Raw genomic sequence first — 20260 nt, 5'->3', positions numbered from 1 at the left:
TTTCCTGGCATCGAATGCCCGCTGCTAACCGTCTCTCTTGCCTTAGCGTACAGAGTACACCCGGCCGGCAAAGCTGAGTCACATTCCGTGGCAGCACGAGCCAGGCGGTGACTCACTTGAAATAGTAGGAAGACTCATGCTGTGAAGTTCAACACATATCCGAATGCATCTGCGGCTGCGCCCGTAATATTGCACGGCTCAAGGATACGTCATCAGCCGACGTGAACGTGACCCGCTGGTCTGGTGATCCGAAACCCAGAAGGAGGCCAGAAGTGGCATCGCTGTGCCATCCCAGACTACGTACTCCCGCGACTAGTCTCGAGACCGCCGTTTCTTGGACAGCTCGCACCTGTGCCGGCAATATCAGCTCGTAATCCACGAGGTCTCTTTTTGGATAATGCTAGGCAAAACTTGAGGACTACAATCCGTGCGTCGGTGGCAGAGGGTGGGTAGTAAGGACCTTAAGAACAGGGATGCTAGCGTATCGTTTTTTCAACTGTAAAACAGAAGATAAGACATGTATTCCAAGATTCTTCAGGTGGTCCACTATTCTCAAAGATTCCAAATGACATTGCATGCATGATCTTCAGCTAGGTAGCCTACAACGAAAGTGCGCATACAGCAGCGTGGTAAAGTTTCATGTTCAAGGCCACACCTACAGATAAAGAATTCTAGTTCATTCCGCCGTGACATAATGTGATCAATGTTGACAGGATTCCCTCGTCAGACAGACAGGATGTCATGGATGGGACCGCGGTCAGCCCTTGATGGAGCGTTTTTTTGGGCCCATTGAAGACTCCTTGTCGTCCGAAAACACTACCTTCAAGGCAAAGTGCCAAGCCAACAGGAAAGTAATTTCGGGATCAAAAAATTTCCGCTTCAAACTTCAAGCTTCATCTCAGTTGGCGTCTCAAAAAATTTAGAAAATGTATTGCAGTATTAGTATTTCTGTATTTGTATTTCTGCCCTCCCTAAAATGTATTCCTGTATTTGTATTTCCAAATATGTTTTGCCTCTATTTAAAATGTATTTCCGATACGTATCGCGATACATTTTTACAGATGTATCTTAGTATCAGTATTTTAGCTACTATTTCAATGTATCCCAGTATTTGTATTTCCAAATACATTTTTGAGTATTTCTGCCCAACCCTGGCATAAACACCCCACTAAAATTGTGGGGACGTTCGGAATACGCCAGTGCTTAGGGCATGGCTCACTCGCCTGTTTTCTGGCTTGATAAAGAGACACACCAATTTTTTGCATGCCTCTGGAAGCCACCGGTTTGTGGTGGTCCCTACAGTGGTTATGGAAATTTGTACCCTTTGCACGAGCAAACTTATCCCAATCTTGTATACGCTTAACCTTACGTCGGGGTCTGTACTTAAACGGGATCATATTAGGGGTCTATCGGCGACTGATTGCGTTAACGCAACGCTTCTCGGAGCACATGGAGCAGACGTTTGCAATGCAGAACACGAGGTCCTGGGCCCAATTCCCGTCCCTGCCAGTTTCGATCGAGATGAGCATCGTACACCGGCGTATGGTCGTGCATCACTTCTGCGTGATACAAGTTGAAGAACCAGGCTAGCAGTCGTACTGCACTGGTTAAATTTCTCATCTATAGCGAAGGCACCAGACGTGCATTTGGGCTGAGAAACCTCCCCCACCTTAAATATGTGCGGAACATAATTCATCCTCAACATACTTTAAGACATATTATTATTCTCGTGATAATATTAATTCTAAGATCGCAATAGACGATCAGCAAAATATTTAGCGCTACTACAGTGTCAAACAATCTTATAATGGCAGAAGACTTGTAATGTGTGGATTATATGTCGCTCTTTATTTAAGTGCGGAAAAGCAACATGTCTCACTTTCCTGTTTCAAGGCTCCACGCAATATGCTCATCAAGTTAGAGTTCACGAGCTACTTTGACATTCGAAGCGAAGACGACCAAACGTGCCTCATGGACTATCTGGCTGTCAGTCGCACGGGAAATTTCTCCACGGATACCAAAAGGTTAGTGACACCTATCTACGGTAACTCGCAAAAAGCGCCTCAGCTTTTTACAAAGCTTAAAAAAACTAATTTGCAATATTAAAATAAAACTTATAAAGTTAGATGTAAGTACAGACGATGCATGCGGTCAGTTTAAAAAGCATGAGAATATATATATATATATATGTGTGAAAGAAAACGCACCTGAGACGGATGTTGGAGTGTTTAAACTATAGTATTGGTAAAGCCTAGTTCAGGCCGAAACGTCGACCAACTTTACCAATACTATGTTTTAAAAACTCCAACAACCGTCCCAGGTGCGTTTTCTTCCGTATATACTTTTCGTCATCCTGCGCTACGTTTATATATATATATATATATATAATTTATTTCTGGTTGCTCCTCAATTTTTGTAAAAGAGAATAAATGAGGTGTGAAAAAGAGTAGACACAACAATTATGCCAGCCTTTTAAGGAATGTCTTTGCGCATTAATGATTAGACTGTAGCAAACAAGCGGGTGACATCATCTACGCGACAGAGCAACGTGCGCCAACGCCCGCACACCGAATGAGGCAGGAGCCACGCACCACGAGCGGCGGACACGCGGCACAACCTCGGATGGAACACGCCGAGCTGCAACCCAGGCTCGACTCACCTACCTCAGACATTATCTAGGACTGGCCAGTTTCTAAATATCTCACTATGAAATATAGAAATAACAAATGTGTCAGCAAAGAACCCCCCCCCCCCCCCCGCCTCCCCAAATTATTTATTACTTTACTACTCAGACTGTATCGTCCAGTCTGCTTGTTGAAAGCCGCTTCCGTTGCTTTATGTTGAAGCTGGCTTCTCGCTTTTATCTCGCTTATATGCTCAACATATGCGTGCCCTTACACACGTTTTTTTTATTTCTTTAAAAAATGTTGAAATTTATCACTAACTTCTGGCAAGCTGCTCGGGTCGACGAACCCTAGCGCAAGAGCATGTGAGCGGGAGCTGGCCAAGTGCGTCTCCGAACTGTGTGTGTCTGTGTGTGTGCGCGCGTGTGTGTGTGTGCGCGCGCGTGTGTGCGCGCGCGTGTCTGCGCGCGTGTGCGTGTGGTCGTCTGTGTGCACGCGCGTGTGCGCGTGCGTGTGTGTGTGCGCGCGTGTGTGCGTGTGTGTTGTATGCTTTCTTTTTTTAATGTGCGCGTGTGTGTTTTAGGTTTTCTCTTTAATGTATGTGTGTGCGTGTCTTATTGTGGGATATTTTCTTTTTTAATAAAAATAAGGCACGGCGTGGCTCCGAAGACCAGCAGCAGCCACGTGCGGAACCGGAAAAATATCTGTGTACGACAAATTTATGTGAAAATCTACTTCAGCACGGCTGCAAATCCATCTCACACTACCTTGCACTGGATAAGCCAACGGAGACGCCAGTGCTACGCCGTGCTGCTTAACCATATCCCGGCGAGACAGCAGCGGTGGCCTCATTCATAATTTGCAAAGTTTTCATAACTTTTTTTATTCACAATCTGTCGTACACTTGCCACCCACACACATAATTTTTAAGCAAATGCTTAAAAAACGCAGGGCGATGCGAGTTTTTAGAATATTACCATTGCTCAGGAGCCAATACGTTTTTGTTCATTAGCCGATAGGAAAACCGAAGAACAAATCTGGGAGGCAAGAAGCCTGAAAATTATAAGCCCTGCACGCCCTGGATTTTCTAAGCTGGCAATGATTAATACTGCCGTTATCCCCAACATTCCCCACACCAGACTTTATTACTCTTCATTTACAACCTTGGATCAGATACTGCGGTCAAACACGTCCAAGAAGCATCATATCAAAGACGAATAAGCTGGAACTGAAATTTGTCTCGGACTGCATCGAAGATGGACGCGGTTTCAAGGTGCGCTTTGACTTAATAAGTGCATGTGAGTACTGGACACATACTTTATGCATAAACGCGGATAAGGGCCAGCACTGCATCGCTTGACTCAGTCTAGCGCTTGATCTGTATGGCGCACCGAAATTTCCAACATTAGCGACATATCACATGCGTCCTCCGCTGTAGGTGGGGTCAACAGGTTAGAAGCTTGGGCACTGGGAGCTCATCTTCCGTCGTGAAATATAAAGGTCGCGGCGCATATAATTACTTTCAATTTGTGAGCTAACATGCCGCGCTCCACGGAAACGGACGACTTAGGAAAAGCACGGCTTGGCTTAATATTAATAGACACATCTGAACTAATGACTCAAAATATAACAACAAAATATGACTTGCGCGAATGTGTTGAATGTTCAAATTTTGACTGAGGATTAGGGGATTTAGCGACAACACTGAAAACGTGACGTCAAATTGTTTAATGTGTGGGAAGTCAGTAAATCTTCTTTCCCGGCGGGTTACACGAAGTTTGATGGCGTAAAATGAATGCTAAAAACAAACGCCAGCAAAAAAAAAGAAAAGCACACAACGTCCTGATTTTCTTTTCTTTTTTATGCGAAACCATTAAGTATCCCATGGAGCGGAGCTGGCGGCGTCTGTAACTGAAAAAACCCGCGAAATAAAGCTTTATATGTTTCATTACGCGAAAAGGCGTCGGCGTTGTCCCCGAATAATGGTCATAAAAATACGTCATCAAGAATGCGCCACTGAAGGTCAAAGCGGACGCGCCTCAGAAATGAAACACGAAGAAAAGCGCAGCAACGCAGATGCTTCGTCACGGAATCCGTGAAGCCAGTGCCGCGCCTGCATAGTAAGGGAGCGTGATGTCACCGCCGGAATATAATGCTTTCGCATTCCTACACGTAAGCAGCCTTCAGTGTCTTCAATGTGTTTTTGGTTACAGAACAACTACTATGGCCTATCTTGAGGACTGACTTCAAATAAACTAAAAGATCTGTCTCAGCAAACACTAATAATTCAAATGTTATTTATTCAATTTTGTCCAATTCGTACGAGAGCTGCCATGACACATTAAAGTCCTGACGATCCCACGGCAGATTCCCTTACTCCGACGATTTTGTTTTTTCCAAGTGCCCTTTTTTAAACTTATTCACTATGAATACTCACGTTATAGGTGGCATTCGAGTCTTTTTCAGGATTATTCTCAGCTGATTTTTTTTTAAACACCCGTTAATATACACTAGGAGGGTAAGGGACCTAAACAGAAATCGAAGTAACGGGGGAAAATATGAGTATTTATCAAAAAAGTGATTTCTAGAGTATGAGACTACCCTCTCCATTAACGATCGTAAACAAACTGCGGCCTGCGCCCATTCTAAAACATTGATGAAACTTTTCTAACTTACGTGATCAAATGTACAGGATATGGCCTACCATATGGAATGTCTCAGCAACGACCGAGAAAGCATAAAAAGCGCATTTAAAATAAAGAATTCATTCCTTTGTGATAGCGTCAGCGACCGCGGTAGACGTCCGGTGAAGAGTGTAAAGTGATAATGAGCCAACTAATCACCTAACCTCAAGTTAACTTTTCGAAATGGTCGCCTTAGCTGGCATGTACCTATTCTAAAATGTCAGCCCGTCTGAAAATTTTTCAAAGTTTTTAAATTTAGACAAGTAAATCTTTCCGTGCTATTCTCTGGCAAAGTTAGCCTCTCTAAAATCCGATATACCAAAAAACAAATCGTCGAAACTTACGCGTTTAAAAGGGTACTCCAGAGATTTTTTTAGCTGCCCCAATTAACAATATTTTTTGAATTCCCAGCTTTTATTCTTTCTAGGATGCTATTAAGTATCGCGAAATTCGTAATAGTCATCATGAAGTCGGCAAATGAAAATGTTGAAAAAATCAACATTCAAATTTGCCCGCACTTTCCAGTGCAATGATGTCAGTGGAGGCAGGTTTACCAGTGGAGAAAACAGTCCAAACAATAGACTATGCCAAGCATTTGCTCCATGGTGGTGCGCGGGTAGTGGAGCGAGCTACCAAAGCACTCATTTGATACCACGAACTTGCTTGAAATCAATGGGGAACAAATTCTGTACTCTGTAGACTGAACCCTTGCCTTCCGCTCGCGTCACTTTGTTTTGTTTTTTTGTTTGTTTTTTTGCCAGTACAGGCTTTCCGTTTGAACACTGTGAGGAGCAAAACTGTAAATTCAATAATGTCGCAAAAATTATTTTTACTTAATATTTGGGATACTACTTCAGCGATGTTTTTGGTGTGTTTAGAAAATTTTCAGGCAAATCGGAGAACATGAAGAAATCGCCGGAGTACCTCTTACTCCGGCGATTTTTTTATCTACCCCAACTAACTGAATTTTCAGAATCGCCAGCATATACCCTTTTCCTGTATGCTCTTCAATATCGCTAAACTCTGACTAGTAATTGTGAAATCGGCAAGTGAAAAGCACGCCGAAACCAAAATTCAAATATACCCTCGCTTTTCAATGCCGTCATGTCAGGGGACGTCAAGCTTGCAGGTCGAGCGGGCAGTCTAAACATGAACTATGCCAATCATTTGTTCCGTGCTGCTGCGCGGGTACAGAAGCGAGCTTCCATAGCATTCACTTGACACCATGAAACCGCTTGTAATCAGCTAGGAACAACGTTTACAGTCCAAAGAGTGAACCCCTGCCTTCCCCTGACGTCACTTTCTCACTGCGGCCACTAGACATTTGCACATTGAAAAACATGATGAGGACCTAAATTGTAAATTAATAACCTCGTGAAAAAAAAGTTTGGCCGAATATTTGGGGTAATATTTCAGCGATGTTTGTTGGTATATTCAGAAAATTTTCATGCAAATCGGGGACTATGAAGAAAACGCCGGAGTATCGTCGATGAGACGGCAACATGTGGCGTGCCTTTTCTACAAACACGTGACTTAGGTCGGCACAGGATCACTCGCTACCGACGCCCGCTTTGGCGGCTGACGTCAATTCCAATGAAACATATGCGCCCCTTTTTTCCTTCAAATTTTTGTAACTCATACTTCTGATAACATGCATTTTCTTGGCTATCTTGGATGTAAACTCTGTTCTTACGTTGAAATATCACATTGACAAGCAATTCATACCATATAACTACCCGCCGAAAGGGTTTTTCAATGAAATTATAACATTTCGTGGCTTGCTAACTTTCTTGCTTGTAACGAAAGCTGAACAATTCTACGGAGGTAGTTTTAGATTTCAGTCGATGAAGTAAAAAAAAAACATTGGCTGCGAAACCTCTGTTGTTGGTTATCTCTAAATTGTGACACCATTCGTCATGTTCCTTTTGTTACCAAGCCATAGACGACGTCAAGGACGACCTCTGGGACATGTGGGATCACGTGACGTCATTTGTTTCGCTAAGTTTAGCGGGGAAACTTAACTGGACAGTACGTTTTGTGACGTCAGGTCACGTGACATGAAATTTCCTGCTAAATGTAGCGGTGAAACTGAATTGGCGTATAACTGATGTGACGTCTATTTTACTGCTAAATTTAGCGCGGAAACTAAAATGGTTTGTAGGTCCCATGACATCAGGTCACGTGATATAAAATTTCCTCCTGAATTTATCGCGGAAACGAAATCGGTACATAGGTCATGTGATGTAAATTTTCCCGCTGGTGAAACTGAATCGGTTTGTAGGCCATGTGACGTCAATTCGTTCGCAAAATTTAGCGGAGAAACTGAGCAGAAAAGGGCCAGAAAGGTCCACGAAATATGGGGAAGGGCTAGCTAAAGAATTCTATCGCATTAAAAATAAATACGACCTTTCAGAAACTTACCAAGCTGCAGCAAAACCATAAGCGAAAAGACAAATAAGATCAACTTTATTCGTTCGCCTTGCAAATGTAGCAAACATTTGGGTTAAGATAAGGATTTTTCATGTGATCAGCAACAGCGTAAAATCGGTCAGATTACATAGTACAGTCGACATTGTTTTTATACGAGCGTATAAAAAACGCACGAGAAGTAGCTGAGCTTTTCTAAGTTTCAAGAAATGCAGAGGTATGTTCAAAAGGAATCATTATGTCTCTCAACTCGACAATGGTTGAATTCCAGCGTGCTTCAGGTGGTGCACTTTTGCATCCAGCAATTGCGTATCTGCTATTCGCTAGACTTTTTGCATAGCAATTGTCTTTCGAACCTGTGGCACCGACTTAAACGAATGAGCTATTTTTGTTCAATAAACCACGTAGATAAATATTAATTAAATATTAAATGTCTAGCCATCTGAGAGCCATTGAACGTTCTCGAAAACAGCCATCATAAATCCCGGTGGCTCCAACACTTCCGTTCAATTCATATTAATGTCTTATGTTTGTACTGATAATAAATTCATAACTTGGAAATAACAGTACGTTTTGAAGTAATTGGAGTGGTCAATCCACAAAAATTGCATGCCTCGTAATGCTTCACTCGTTTGAGAACGCAGCCCTTACAGCTGCAACGAAAAAGCTACATTGGCCTGCACTGTTTACGGCCGCTGTTTCTTTAATTCCCTTAGAATACTTTTTTGTTCTATTTCGAAGATATAAAATTTATTTTTGCCCCTTTGCACCCATTATTTTTGTTCCTCAACTTCACAGATGTTGAGGAACATGTGGGAAAGTAATAGGTGGTGGCACCCATAAACTTGCCTTGGCTGTGATTAGATGGAGTGGACGTTTTTACAAGGACTCAACATTGATAATTCCGTTTAACAAGTTAAATAACTGAAATAAAAATATTAGATCTTTCCACTCAGATCAGCTTTTGTTTTCAATGTCCGGCTTAATTTCCATGTGTGGTAAGCATGACGATTGCTTTCTGGGCAACAAAACTTACATGAGCTGTACAGATTTCAGGGAAGAGAGATCCTCACTTAGTAAACAAGACAAATTTTGTTTTCTTTTTCCCCAACTACAAAAAAGTAAATAAGATAAAACGCTTCCACCAGCGCCGCCTTCGTTAAAAGAAGCAGTACAATGAAGGGCTGGGCGTCGATTAAACATTTTAACACCATTAATCGCTACCTTTGCTCGATTAATTGCCTGATTAATTGGTATCGCTCGTTTCTATGCATAATATATTTAAGACGATTTTTTTTAGTTAGGAATAAACGTTTTAAACAGTGCTATATACAAGTTTGGTTAGAAATCAGCCTCGATGTGTAGTTGAGGACAGTTCGAAGACACTGCATGAGGGAAAGAAGTCCGTTAAGATTCTCCTGCAAGAGCGACCTCCTTTCAGTTGTTCACACTAGTCTCTACTGCGCTAAACGGACACTCGCACGGCCCTGGGGTGGCTAGGAGGCGTGCAACCTTCTGCACTTGACAGGAGTTAGAAATCTCGCCCCTACAATTTACTTTGTGTTAAAATTTCATCTAAAATTTGTTTTCCATAAAGGTTTACTCGTCCATGTCTGCTTGCTGAAACCATTTATTTTTATTCTCGTTTGTTTCGTCAAAGGTTTACCGATTAACAGGTTAGTGAACTTAATCGCTATTAAAACATTAATCGATTTATCGGTAGGTTAGTCGATCCATTTCCCAGTCCTAGTAAATTATGCTCCTTCTGGGATCTTTGAAATGAGATTCTTAGAATGCTTATGACAAGAAAAAGACGACCCCAAACATAAGAGCCGCGTACGCCGTACAAGCATGTTGTGCTTTAATGTCCTTCGTTCTACGTCCAGAGCCTCCCTTCTATTGATATGTCTTCATTTTATTATTAACCTCCCAATTTGACTAAAAGTTTATTCAAAATGCAAGAGTCGCAATAATTACGCCTCCTAAGTATAGTTCACACAGTACAAATATTTCAAGACACCTTCCATCGATACCACATCTCCAAAACATTTTTATCAAAAAGCACGAAGGTAAAAGGAGTTGATGAGCACATATTTATACCTAATCTTTTGAGAAGTCTTTGAATGTAAGCCGTCGTTTCACTGAGAATCATATATTTATGCTAAGGTATCAGGAAAACAGTGGTGTTCTGACGACCTCTTGTACCATCTTTTTAAAAGAGTGTAGAGATTACCTCGACAAGGTAATTTAAATGGAAGTTTAATCTATTATAACACTTATTTGTTTCAACTTACTTAGATTAATCATGTTCAAAAAAATGTCTCGCAAGTTAGAACTAATAAAAATATATGCCTTAAATTTCGAAGGCATTCTGTTTTAAAGTTGGAGCATGATGCACCAAGCTGTCGTAAATCCAGTGGGCTTCCCAATCTTTTGTGGGAGATAATATTATTTAAAATCAGTGCTTTTTCGTGATCGATTATTTAAGTATTACTGTCTATTGTCACTGGTCCGATGGAACATCGAATGAGCTAAACTGCTAAAAAAATAATTCTGCGTTCTCAAAGCCGTAATTAGCTCCCAGTCTATTCCCCTGTTTGGAATGCACTCTGCTCAGTTGTGATTATCATAAGGACATCTCTTGCTACTCGTCATGAAGATAGTCAGATATAGCCTAATGAGTCAATATACTCGTTTGATCGGCGCAGTTTATTAAGTGTGCTCAGTGTTGAAATGCTGTACTGTTTATTTTTTCGTTTTCAGACAATGTCCCCATGGCTCCATCGACGATACCATACATTCCACAATCATGTAGTAAGATCGAAATAATTATTTATTCATATTGCAAAACCCACACTTCCACACACTAAGCTTTCTTTTCCGTTTTTAAGTTTCAATACGCATCCAGCCTGCTTTTAACCCATCTACATTTCTTTCCGAAATGTCTTCTTGATTTGGAAGTGTCCTTCCTTGAAAGTGTGTCCAAATTTCTCCCGATAACCCGGCCAACTAGACCCTAAATTCTGTAAGGCCTTTATATATCTTTTTAAAAAAAGTGAACTGTTTCTTTAAAAAGACGAAGTTGATTTTCTCGCCTTTCGGCTATATACGTTGGGAAAGGACGTTGGTACCCCCTCCCTATCAAAAACGTTCATGCATCTAGATTGTGCGCACATCAGTTGCGAATTGCGCTCAATTATCGAAATTTAGAAGTGATTTGCGCACAACCTATAGATAACGAACCTTTTGATAAGCACGGTTTATTAACGTTATCTGCCAAAGTCGTAGAGTCAGCAAATCTACTTCATCTTGTTTTTGCCCATTTTTGGAATTCAAAAAAAAAATTGCAGCAACGCATACTTTGGATTGCCGTTTTGTGATATCTGCCAGCGTGTTACTTAAAACGCGTTCACATTCTCATATTATGCATACAATCTAAAATAGTACAATGTAGTTCTGATGCTGCATAGATTAAGGTGCCAAACTAACTCGTACTTAACTAGTTATCACTTAGCAAAATCTGTTTCAGCTGCAAGAAACAGACACTAAAATTATGTTCAATCCTTGTACCCATCACTGTCGTGCAACCCCGAAGAATTATAGTATTTCCTAGATATGAACAATTGCTTAATCGCTTGCCCGTATAAATGTAACATTTTATATCGTAATGTTATCTGCTGTAATTTACTGAAACTTATGATGCTACTGACGCATATGCACTGAACGTCATCCATTCACAACCTTACACATGACGTAAAGAACCTGCAGAAGGATGCGTGACCTCTATGCCACTTCGGCTTAGTTACGTTTATGTGTCATCTTTTGCCTTTTAGGTCGGGTAGATTGTGGAAAGGCGCACGATGAGACTGCAAGGATTGTCGGTGGGTCAGTGTTTCGGCCGCACAAATATCCTTGGCTGGTGAGTGAAATTGCTTTGTTGAGAGAAACGAATATTATATTAAATTTAATATAAATTAATTTCCTAAATGCATAGATATGTCTAATCCTACTTCCTTTTAACATAAACAATTCTGAAGTGCTAAATTCCGTGAGGTCACGAGGAACTCGGAGTCTGGAAAACAATGCATAAAAATGGCACTGAGGTCGCTTTATGAGCATAGATTATTGGTTACGCGGTCGTCGAAGCATGTGGCTAAGCTTGCATCACGCGGTGTTAAATCGTAATGGCAAGAGAGAAAACACTGAAAGCTACCATTTATAATTTTACGAATGAACGAACAAACGTTGTTAATAATACATTTATAACGTGCGGTAGTGCTAAGTTCTTGAGAGAAAAATATAATTTCCAATTTGTAAATTCAACCTTTAAATGTCCACGTTAATTCTGAAGTAGGTCGCTCATTTCTGACTTATAAAAAGAAAGTAACTTTTACAAAGTGTCATCACAGATATTCCGCCTAAAAACGTTGTTATGCAAACGTAAAACCTCCGGGACACTTTCAAACCTTAGTCGCCAGTCGAATACACAACTTTTTTCAATCATGGAAATTAATGTTTATATTTCAGGTTGTACTAAGTTCTTGATTTTAAAAGATTTAGTGTCGTATGCGACGGGGGACCTTTAGACATGTTCTTAACATTAGGAACTATTTCTTCACAGGTTCCAATTTTCGATGATTTCTATACGTATATTTGCTCGGGAAGCCTCATCAGCCCAAGATTTGTCTTAACCGCAGCTCATTGCTGCGAAGAGTAAGTACACTTCTAAGAGCATCGGCCTTCCCACGACTCAGTCTTGATAATCCCAGACATTGTTCTTCTCTATAGTTTAATAAAGTTCCCTGTAATTCCGGGGAGATCGATTTTGTTTCTCCACAATTTTATTAAATGAGAGCTGTGACTGTTGTTAAAGGGCATCTCCGGTCAAAGGTTGAACCAAAAAAAATGCCAGATTTCGATTTACGGAGTCAAAGTATGAGCATTTCCAAAATATTACACCAATGGAACACCGCGATACACTCTAAAACCAAATTAAAAAATTCGAACACCAGCTTCTCATCTGGCATTCAGTGGGTTCGCTTTTTGTAAAGCGACCTTGTGCCCTGACGTTATGTTCGTACTCAGGGAGGTTACTTGTTCGTACTGTCACTCCTTTCACCGTGTTTTCCTGCTGCTTTTTCAACCGTCCCAGAGGACGTTTTTTGCTTGTTACGTGATGTTTTAGCTGCCGCACTTTGCAAGGGCTCCTCAGTGATCGCGCACGAATATTATTGCCTCGTTACTTGTACAAGCGCGTCGTGGTGCGGAAGGTGGCATTGATTGGCAGCCATAGTTTAGTCCGTTCCTGCTCAGCGCGAGCTTAAGATCAACTTCCACAACGCTTCTGCAACGTGCATTGTACACCATTAAGATTGAATTTCTTTTTTTTTCAGAAGGTAAGTGGAGGATTGTTTTGAAACTGCCCTGAGCCTGCGTTCATCGTGGCGAACTCGCTTTTCGGTCGCAAAATTTATGAATGTGTATTAATATTTCCTACTGATGTTTGATATCTACGAAGCGAAGCAGTGAAACAACTGTAGCGTCTTACAGGACTGGTTGGAGCTGCGTACGTTTAGCGGTTCCGCGGTACTAACTTCGCGTCACACGAAGGTCATGCAGCTGATCGCAAGGGTTGCTATCATGCTCGAGCCGGTAGTTTCCGTTTCGCCGTAGACACACGAAACAAAACTTTCATATACATATTTAATCAACTGCACAATTTATTGAGAAAAAATGACAGCTCGTAATTCAGGGACACTTCTTTCACTAAAAACAGTCGCACCCCTAATATCGAGAAAATGATTTTAGTTACCCTTTGAGTGTTAACCTTGAAATTAAAATTCAATATAGAGAAAAATAGCGAATATTAAGTACGATGCTCATGTTCTGTATTTGTCACTCCGTGAATATGGAATTTAGAGGTTTGTCCCGCTTATTTACTCTCCCCCCCCCCCCCCCCCTCCGTTTTTCACCCAGTGCGCGCGCAAGGAATAACGGAGAATGTAGATATATTTATATGCCATGGCATTTGTCACACATTTACCTTTCTTGCCACTAAAAGAAAATAATACTGAGTAGTGAGTTTAATTTTAACAGCCACGTCTATCGGATTGTTCAGTCACTTGAATCAAAGATGATGCAGTTGAAAAAAAATCTCATTGATAACTTAATTCTTGGCATTAAAAAAAGTGTTACAGTATTGGCAGTATTCCTAACAAACTTACTGGTAAAGAGGGAGAAGCAAGAGTGGCCGGACCGTAGGAAGTGTTTCCCCAGTGACAACGTTTTCAATAGTCAAACACTCATCGTGTAAATAGTTTTTTTGTTTTTTTTTTTCAAAATTTTGAATTTACTCTCCTGGATAAAAATAAAAATATACTGTCAGCGGAGTTTCCTGAGAACAGTGGCCTATGATAGTTTTTTTTATTGAAAACATTTTGTTATTTTCATATTAATACAACTAAGAACATGTGCGTCGAAAAATTCAAGCTTTAGAATGTGTTCGAGTACAAAAATTACAAAAGCCTTGTTTCGACAAACGATATACTATCATGAAGTGTCTTTAGAGCTCAAAGCTATATCCAATGTAAAATTATAGCAAGTGATGCGCGTATGTAACGTTAGTAATGAATATACCATAAATTCTTTTAACACCTTAAAAATAGGCGAGGGGTCAGAACTATTCGCGAGATGTGTGCGCTTGTATGTGTGTGTGCGTGCGCGCGTGTGTCTGTCTGTCTGTGTGTGCTTGTGCGAAGGCTCCCTAGTGCGTATGTGTCTGTGTGTGTGTTTGGGGAGGGGGGGCCACGATGGTGGTGGTGGAGGAGAAGCGAGCGAGATTTTCCTCCCTCAACCCCGGTAAGTTTACATGAAAGTTCTTAAATGTCCGAAAAAGCGACCCCCCCCCCCCCCCCCCCCGCTTTGTTCCGATGCCACGAAATGTACGTTGACCTCAGAGTGTTCAATGGTTAAACAATGTATTATTGCATTAATTTTGACGTTTCGAAGTATAGATGTAGAGTGCTTTCACAACAATTAAGAAAAACGTGCTTTTACAGTGTAAATCAACTCGAGATGTGCGCGTTCTAAATACATGTCCATGTCTCATTTTTCTCATCCTTCCATAGCCAGAAAAAGCTGTACGTGAAATTGGGAGCCCACAGCCTCAGGGAAGGGCTTTACAGGCCAGTGAGCCAATGCGTGATCCACCCCGGGTACAAAAGGAGGAACTACGTAAACGACATCGCCGTCATCGAACTGGCACAGAGTGCTAGATTAAACGACTTTGTCAGACGCATCTGCCTCCCTGTCGAAGAAGTTGACACGACGGGCAAGAGCGGTGTCATCGGCGGCTGGGGGAGGGAATCCTACGGCAAGTGTTCCAAGATATTTTATAAATATTTATTCGTTCACGACATATAAAAAAATTAACTAACTGTAGTTGCTCGTAACTTGAGAAACGTAGGCCGTGGCGAGTTCACAAATTTTATTGCTCCTCAGACAATGAAGTTACGAAATTAGCTAATAAAAAAGTTAAAAACTAACTCGATAAAAAAAAAAAAGAAAACAGCAGGAACATAACAAGCTTGTGACTAAAGTTTCTTCAGTTGTTATGGACTATAGAGAGAGCAAGTGTTCCAAAAAGCGTCTTTCACGCATCGGAACGCAAGAGGGGAATCAACAGGCGACAGAGAGAACGCGCGATGATGAAACAACCTAGCGCGCGCCGCCATTGAATGAGATCGGGGAGGGGGGGGGGGGGGGGAGGGGGAAAGCACGTGTACGCATCTGGAGGGTAAACACAGGCACGCGATGCTCGAAGAGCACATAAAGCACTGGATAAATTTGATTTTTTTGAACAAGTACCGCCAAACTGGAGCATGCTGGGAGTCTGAGACACACTTGAGCCGAAAATGGTGGAGCGTCGCCGCCAATCTAGTTTGTCGCGGCAGCGCGGCAGCGCGGCAGCGCGGCACCGACATCTGTACAGAAGACCAATGGCAGCATGCTCGCAAACGGCGGCGCGTCACCGGCAGCCACAGCAGACTAATAGGAGAGTGCGCGTCTGGATGTGGGATGCGCCATGAGCCAAAAATGTCGACGCGTCGCCGACATTTATTAGGAACGCCTGCGGCACGATCAAACGACGGCGGTACTTGGATAAGTCGGGATGTTAAAGTAAGGCTGCAGAAAAATCACGATGCATTCCCCTCTGTGAAGGTGGATGATCGGCGAAGCTGTTTAGCACACGACACAGACGTGACACAAAGTTTTGAACAAAGGTACGAACACATTTATTGTCTTGATCGGTGGCCATCATGACGAAAGGTACGCACGAAAGGTACGAAAGGTACGGTTGTGAAAAGATCCAGTGCAATTAATTGCACGCGCACTTGATGACATCAAGTGCGCGTGCGATTGTACTGGACCTTTATACAACCGCGTTTGCAACCGCTTTGCGGACAGAGACCCCCCCCCCCCCCCCCCTTAATGTGAATGAGCGGTAAGTGTTCCAAAGCAAAAGCCTAAAACAAATGGCATTTTGCACGCGCTTTCGCCAGCGGTTTATTTTGGTAATTTAGTTCTAATTTATTATGAGGGTTAGGCGTGCGCGTGCGGCACGTGCGAGCGTAGAGGTCTTGTTGACGCACATAAAAAATCCACGGATACCTAGCCATAAACAGCTTCGCTGTAATATCCGATAGATTGTTATAAAGCTAAAATCCCGAGACGGTCATAGAAATATAAATTATGTAGAAATAAAAAGAGACAGAATATCTAGGCCAATGGGAACGTGGTGTGTGGTGACGTGGGTGTGGTGGATTGCTCAGGTTTTCTCGCGGCCTGGATGTTTTTCCTGTTAAATTTCAGTTGTAAGTCAGCGCCTTATCTGTGTGTTACTCTTCTACTGGTCCGTTGTTTGTTTCCGCCGTACTCTCATCCCGATGCATCTCCAACTGGCCCAGTTTTCTACGCTTCTAAATTATGCTGTTTCTGTATCATCGGTAAAAGTCGTTGCTAACAGATAGTGGCTGCGGCTGTGGTGCCAAGGCTGGTGCGATGTATTATGAATTGGTATCTACGGTGTACGAGAGCGGGCGCGGCGCGAGATATGCAGATTCGATCTAGGCGGTTCGCTCTTGTTTCTTACCCCTTCGCGACAAGTGGTGACTTGGACGTGATATCGGTGATATTTCTTTTCGGTATCGGCATAGAAGCAGCCGAACGTTCCGCAGCAGCGAACGGAAATCCCGACCAAATCACAAAAGTCAAGAGAAACCAGTAACGAATCTATCTGGAGCGCAGTTAAAACTGCTTCCATTTTGAACTTAAAACCCACAGTTATGGTCCACTCAAATCGAGGCTCAATTCCGACTTCGGCGCGTCACGCCGTCAGAAACGAAATACTTTCATATTGTTTCTTCCCTTCCACCCGAAATTGCCGATTAAAGGCCTGTTCTGACATGCAGTGAAGTGCTGATGTAGTAACGAACAAAATGTTAGGGCGCAAACAAGCTTGCGTAGCCAAGTAGGCAGCGCGTTTGGCTCACAGGCCGGTGGCTCGGGTTCGATTCTTGGCAATGCGTGACGTTTTGTCTTTCTTTATGAAAGCGGAATATTCGAGAAGGTGGGGAAACCGCCTAGCCAATTCATATTCAGAATATATAGTTCGAGAAGGATCGAGGCGGAATATTCTAGGCTCCAAGGGAAGACTTAAAAGAAGCTGCTCCGCGCCGTAAGAGTCAGTCTCGCTCTTGCGCTCGATCGTGATACTTCGGCAACCTTTGAAGCCTGCGACGCTACATCTGTGGATTCTTCTTTTCGGTGCAAGTTTGCCAAATTACACGTTTAGCTTTCTTTCATTCGTCGCCTCATCTGTCATTCGAGACAATATAATGCGCATTCCGAGCCAGCTGCGCAATAACCTCACGTGAGCGTTTGTCTACTGCGTCAGAAATGGTTGTAACAAACTACAAAAAGAAGCGGTTGTCCAGAATTTGAACGTCTCTTTGTCTGCCCGTCGAGATCAGCGTGTACCGAGCTCATCTTCCGTTTGAAGCCAAGTGTTATTTTATTCTTCGTAGCCTTTTTCTGGTACCTCAAACCCATATGTTGAAAAGCGCGCTCCACCAAACGTATTTAGAGGTGGTTTTTCTGTTTATCAATCAAACGCCCATCTGCAGCATTTCGTTATGCACGGAACGCAGCAGACACCGATGTCCAGTCTTGACCTTCCGGCCCTCTCTTATCGCCGCCACGTTCTCCTTCTCCACGACTTTGTTTTTTCTTGTTGGTAATTCCTTTGCCTTTTTGCAGCCGGCGAACTCTTATCGTAGCGTATCTTGTGTCTCGGCGTTGTTTCTCCCGCCTCTTGGGTTTTCTTTTTTACGCGCCGAGAAACTGAGGGAAATGAGGAGAGAAGAGCGTGCGAGGACGTATGTCAGAACGCCGAGCTCTGATTCAAGCGATTAGTGGGTAGACCTAAATCTAGCTGCCGTTGTCTCCATTCCGCTCGTCGAATGCGTTCGAATGCCAGAGCCTAACGCCGGACGCCGGCGTTCTGCGTTCTGATGCGTCCGACGAAAGCAGCGGAGACAAAGGCAGTTGGCTCTATTCGCGTCTCCAGCTCGTTGCTCGCCCTCTCGCGGCGGAAACGGGAAGCGTCATAGTGAGGGTCCCCCGTTCTCCTGCTCAGCAAGCGCGGCGGAACTGCTCGCGATTATGACTCGCGAAAAGTCATTTCCGAGTGCGAACAGCACTCTTCACTGTCCAAATGCAGTGCTGCAGCCGGTATGGAATCGCACCTAACTAGAGAGGTTTAGTATTGCGCATAGCAGCAAACACAAGCGCTGTGCGTTTGCGTTAGAGTTACGTGCTCCGCATGCGTGTCGTCGCCATGAGCCAATCAAAGACTAATTTTGGGTTCCACGCACGCGCAGTGTGAAACACGCGGCGCTAATTCAAAGACACGGTGATTTTTCTCGTATACTCAATACTTAAACTCACTTCTGTTTCACCGGTTTCCAACGCCAACGAAATCTGCAAGCAGGTAGGTGTTCCTTCAAACTGGAAAGGCTGAGATTGGCAAAATGACGGTGAGTAAAAATTAAAGAACTAAATGTCCTAAAAAAGTTGGTAATTTAAAGAAAATGAACTAATTTTGTGCGTGTGTGTGTATTGTGTGTAAGGGGGGGGGCATTCGTTCAGGAGGGACTGACCGCGACATCGGAGTTTTGCCTATAGTCAAAAGTCGCGACTTTGATAGCACTATATGCTTTAACCTCAACTAATGTAATTTTATATGAATTTTTCACATTAGCTAGAATGTTTTCTTTGATTTTCGACTATTTTTATTTTATAACTTGTTAATTAAAAAAAGCTGCAATTGGCACCAGTGATAATTTGCACACTTTTGATTGCCATACTTGTTCGCGCCTTTGAATTTCGATCATAAGCAGCAAATTATATTTGAGCTTGAAAAACTACGTATTAAAACATCTAATTGTATTATTATTGTTTATACAAATGGCTGCAATGTAGACCCCCAATAAACCAAACGATCACAAAAATACGCCATTTAACCGTAATTGTCTATCCAGAAAGGTCTCGTTTTGTTTTCTTTTTCGTATATGGAAAACCTCTGAAATCGTTATCAAGATAGACAAACAAACAAACACTGGATGCAATATAAAGTCCCATGCGTCCCGCGTTGCTTTAAGAACATATACTTCTCCTCTATGACTCGGATTCTGTCTTTGGGTTCTTGTAGTGAGGGTCCAGCAACTATAATACGTCTTCTCTGGGAATGCAGAGGCACTGTACGCTCAAGGGGGGCCACCATATACGACCTCCCCGCTTGTCATCGACCCAAACTTTCGTAGAGTGAACGCGACCAGGGGCGACAAACAGCACAGGAAGATCGTGCTGGACTCTCTGCTTAAGTTCATTCGAGAAGCCGGTATCCGGCACTATTTTTAAACATTTCAACCTCATCGTATTCCCCATCTCTCACCCCTCTTCTTCCCAAAAAAATGAAGTAAGGTCAAGGTGGTTGAAAAATCATTAAAATACGTCTTAAACAAAACAAATAATTTATACGTTTTGTAAACATAGTCTAAACTCAACACCCGCGGCTATATTTTGTAAAATTTCAATTGATTTGGTATTCTTGTGCTGAAAATAATGCTAAAACAATTAATCATCTTAATACAAAACAAAAATTCATTAAAAGGCAGGCAGATTATTTTTTCACACGACAATTATCTGAGCGAGAAAAGGCAGCAAGGACACACAAATATCAAGGTCGATTCTTTTTTTTTTTTTTTTTTGGGGGGGGGGGGGAGGGGGGGGCAATACAATATTTTATGTTACCTCTAAGGTGTATGAAAGACCCTGTCTTTAAAGGGACACTGAACAGTCCAACATATTTTAAGTGCTGGATCGAACACGTATGTCCCAAAATAAAGTTTCCGCGAACCTCTTTAGCTCAATAATTACGCTGGGAGACACATCTTGAGGTATGAA

General features: G+C 42.4%; 1 protein-coding gene across 1 annotated transcript in view; it reads left to right on the top strand.

The window, feature by feature from the left end:
- Positions 1 to 20260, top strand: part of LOC115320319 (ovochymase-2-like) — a 51276-nt gene that overhangs the window by 19204 nt on the left and 11812 nt on the right. Inside the window, exons 6-11 of the mRNA XM_042291269.1 lie at positions 1894 to 2024; positions 3798 to 3922; positions 10499 to 10549; positions 11569 to 11654; positions 12357 to 12448; positions 14863 to 15107. Coding sequence (XP_042147203.1) covers positions 1894 to 2024; positions 3798 to 3922; positions 10499 to 10549; positions 11569 to 11654; positions 12357 to 12448; positions 14863 to 15107 — 730 coding nt within the window. The remainder of the gene's footprint in view (positions 1 to 1893; positions 2025 to 3797; positions 3923 to 10498; positions 10550 to 11568; positions 11655 to 12356; positions 12449 to 14862; positions 15108 to 20260) is intronic.

This window comes from Ixodes scapularis, unplaced genomic scaffold (genome assembly GCF_016920785.2).
Source record: "Ixodes scapularis isolate PalLabHiFi unplaced genomic scaffold, ASM1692078v2 PGA_scaffold2__306_contigs__length_199485367, whole genome shotgun sequence".
NCBI lineage: Eukaryota > Metazoa > Arthropoda > Arachnida > Ixodida > Ixodidae > Ixodes > Ixodes scapularis.
This window is presented reverse-complemented; position numbering and strand designations above follow the sequence as displayed.